This window comes from Papaver somniferum, chromosome 6, assembly GCF_003573695.1.
Source record: "Papaver somniferum cultivar HN1 chromosome 6, ASM357369v1, whole genome shotgun sequence".
In the NCBI taxonomy this organism is placed as follows: domain Eukaryota; kingdom Viridiplantae; phylum Streptophyta; class Magnoliopsida; order Ranunculales; family Papaveraceae; genus Papaver; species Papaver somniferum.
In genome coordinates, this window is record NC_039363.1 from 8,375,906 (window position 1) to 8,378,605 (window position 2,700).

The window sequence follows — 2,700 nt, forward strand, 5'->3', positions numbered from 1 at the left end:
TGTACAACTTCTAATATGTGTAGTTCAAGTCCATAACACAACTTCTATAAATGATGTGAATAGTAGTATTACTACTCTTGTTGTAATGGTTGAAAATTTTTGTACATCCTTCAATATGTATTGTAAAAGTCCATAACACAACATGTGCCTTGTTGAGTCATAATCTCTAATACAACAAAGGTTTTTAGTAGTTGAATGTTGACCTACAACCCTTGTTTGGAGTTGTGTGCATAAAAAAATTTTGAAAAAAAAAGTCACAGCTGAAACCAAATTGCCGAAAGTAATTCACATTCATATTAAACCTGCCAGTGACCCATTACATCATTCAAGTTCACCTGCTAGTGTTAAACACACAAATTCAAAAAATGGTAGAGATATAGATGTTTGTTACCAAAAGTTTCTTGAACACACACACCAAGTTAATGATAAGATAAGTTAAAATTTTCTTGAACACTAATCAAACACTATTCGATCCTTGGGCCATGAGATAACACTTCCAACAGCATCAGCAACAAACTTGAACTCTGAAGTTGACTTGTAGACGAGAGCACCTTCAACATGAGAAATCAACACACACACACAGTGTAGGCTCCAAAACCTATTGTCCTCCCATGTATCTCCTGCGACGGATCCGTTTCACTAATTTTAGCATCAGCCACCACCTCTCCTTCCTTGTACCAACTTAGTAACCGGCATGGTGTAAATCTTTCTGGCACTTTCACATCACTTGATCTACTGACATGACTAGTAGTGGGAGTTGAGGCTTTTCCATTGCAGGGAGCAGCTCTGCTAGTACTAGCCACGTTGTTGCTTGCAACTGGACTGTCAGTGTGAGAGTGGACTTCAGCGCAGACACACTTTGAGCTCTTTTCCTGTAGAAAAAACAAATAGACAATATGAGTGGAACAATCATGTTTGAATTCATCAACTATAAAAAGAAAACTAAAAACCAAACCATGAACAAAATATATTATTACCTCTAACATCACAAGACGATCATTCATTGCTCTACAGGGTTCCTGACACTCTTGAATGATCAACTTATACTGACTATTGGATGCAATCTTTTTACGTGTCTCTCCAAACCCCATTCCTTTAAGTCTCACCCCTTTATCTTCACCACGAGACCGTGTAAGAACATCGTCTGTCAAGGAAGATCCACTACAAGAACCATGATGTGCTTGAGCTTCTTCAATTTTTTCTGTATTAGTGTGAAACATATAAGATATTGTTGCATTATTGAAGCACACATAAATTGAAAGAATGAAGAATAGAAGATTTCTCACAAAAGCACTTAGAACACTAGTATTTGGTTCCTTTCCTTCACTCGGTTTGTGACCTGCTACCCATAAATCAGCTTTATCAATCTGTTCAGTTGTGTTCATTTTTTTTTGCTGCGAAGAAAATGTGAATCCCAGTTAGTTAACATCTTCCACAAATGAAGTCAAGTAAATTGTCTTAATTATTGTTTGGACATGCATCAGTATGCAACACTAATAAGTCAAAATTAGAGCACAAAAGAGCAGGCCATGGAACACACAAAATACTCAATCGAGGGTAGAACATACCGTCTTAACTTCCAGTCGGGTGTAACCTTCTCGGCCAATCGTGTGAGGGGTGTTATGCTTTGAACGAATTTCTTGCATTCTGAGCCTTTTGACCTGCAAAGGGAAATTAAGCAGTTAATAGACAAATTTCAAATTTTCAAGCATAAAATATAATCATTCATTATATTATAAACACTTATTCTGAATTCGGGCGATCCTACACGTTTCACAAACGTCTCCCACTCATTGACAGACATGCTCGTAGGCATTAGCTTTGCAAGCCTTCTCTCTCTTTCTTCCTCTTGTAGTTGATCCAAAGCGTGGAGTACCAAACCGGCTTTCCTAGATCGAGATTATTTAAGATATGCTTCCATTTTTGCAAAATAGTAGTCTTGGTAATGTTCAGGCACAATGAACCGTTTCTGCAAATAAATGTATATCATTTTAGTTAGAATCTGCTATGAGTTAAAGAGTTGTCGACTAATGAAAAGAGTTGAAGAGTTAAAAATTAATCATTTTAATTACCTCGACTATCTTCCATATGTTGGCCTTGTCCTGGGGAGGAACAACTCTCCAATCCTTGTATGTTAACGGAATGTTTCGCCGAACTAACACCCCTAGACAACTTGCCAGCTGCACGGATGGATCACCAATTGGCTGATCTTTAAAGTTGAAGGGAACTTTGGCTTTTGTATCTGTGTTATCTAACCTCATTCCATGCATCTGCGTTGGTCCACGTGGAACAAACTTTCTTCTCTTTCTTGGTCCCACAACCTCCTCTTCCGGCTTATCATCACTACCATTATCATCATTCTCCAATTCCTACCCCCCATCAGTCTCATCACCATCATCATTATCTTTTCCTTCATCAGAAACTTCCTCTTGCACGTCTTGGTTAGTATGAAAAATTTCATTATCTTCTTCATCTTCAAAATCAGAAAAACGTCAGTTGGATTCCTGAGTTGAATAGTTGGACATGGTCCAGTACTTGTGTCCAATTTCCGCTTTACTGTCTTGCATTTTGAATTTGCAACATCTTCTTTATACTTTGTAGGTTTCAGCACACTCTTCATCTTAGAAACTACTTTCTTTCGAGTGTATGGTATTGGTTGGTCAGTTTCAGGTTGTGCACTTGACGGAGGAGTACTATGTG

The 2,700-nt window shown here is 37.9% G+C and overlaps 1 protein-coding gene across 1 annotated transcript; it reads right to left on the reverse strand.

Annotated features, from left to right (window-relative positions):
* Positions 1 to 506: 506 nt before the first annotated feature.
* On the reverse strand, positions 507 to 1,643 carry LOC113286509. Its single transcript, XM_026535105.1, has 4 exons — positions 1,569 to 1,643; positions 1,287 to 1,394; positions 978 to 1,201; positions 507 to 872 (listed from the first exon to the last, which is right to left on the reverse strand). Exons 3-4 carry the CDS (start codon positions 1,089 to 1,091, stop codon positions 567 to 569), a joined length of 420 nt encoding a protein of 139 aa, XP_026390890.1. The 5' UTR covers positions 1,092 to 1,201; positions 1,287 to 1,394; positions 1,569 to 1,643; the 3' UTR covers positions 507 to 566.
* Between the last annotated feature and the right edge of the window lie 1,057 nt (positions 1,644 to 2,700).

What these genes read in the sequence shown, in the direction of transcription:
- LOC113286509 (XM_026535105.1), bottom strand. Translation starts at nt 1,091, where the DNA reads ATGGGGTTTGGAGAGACACGTAAAAAGATTGCATCCAATAGTCAGTAT. An exon ending in ATCGTCTTGTGATGTTAGAG is followed by an intron (nt 873 to 977) that starts GTAATAATATAT and finishes TTTTTTCTACAG; the next exon opens with GAAAAGAGCTCAAAGTGTGT.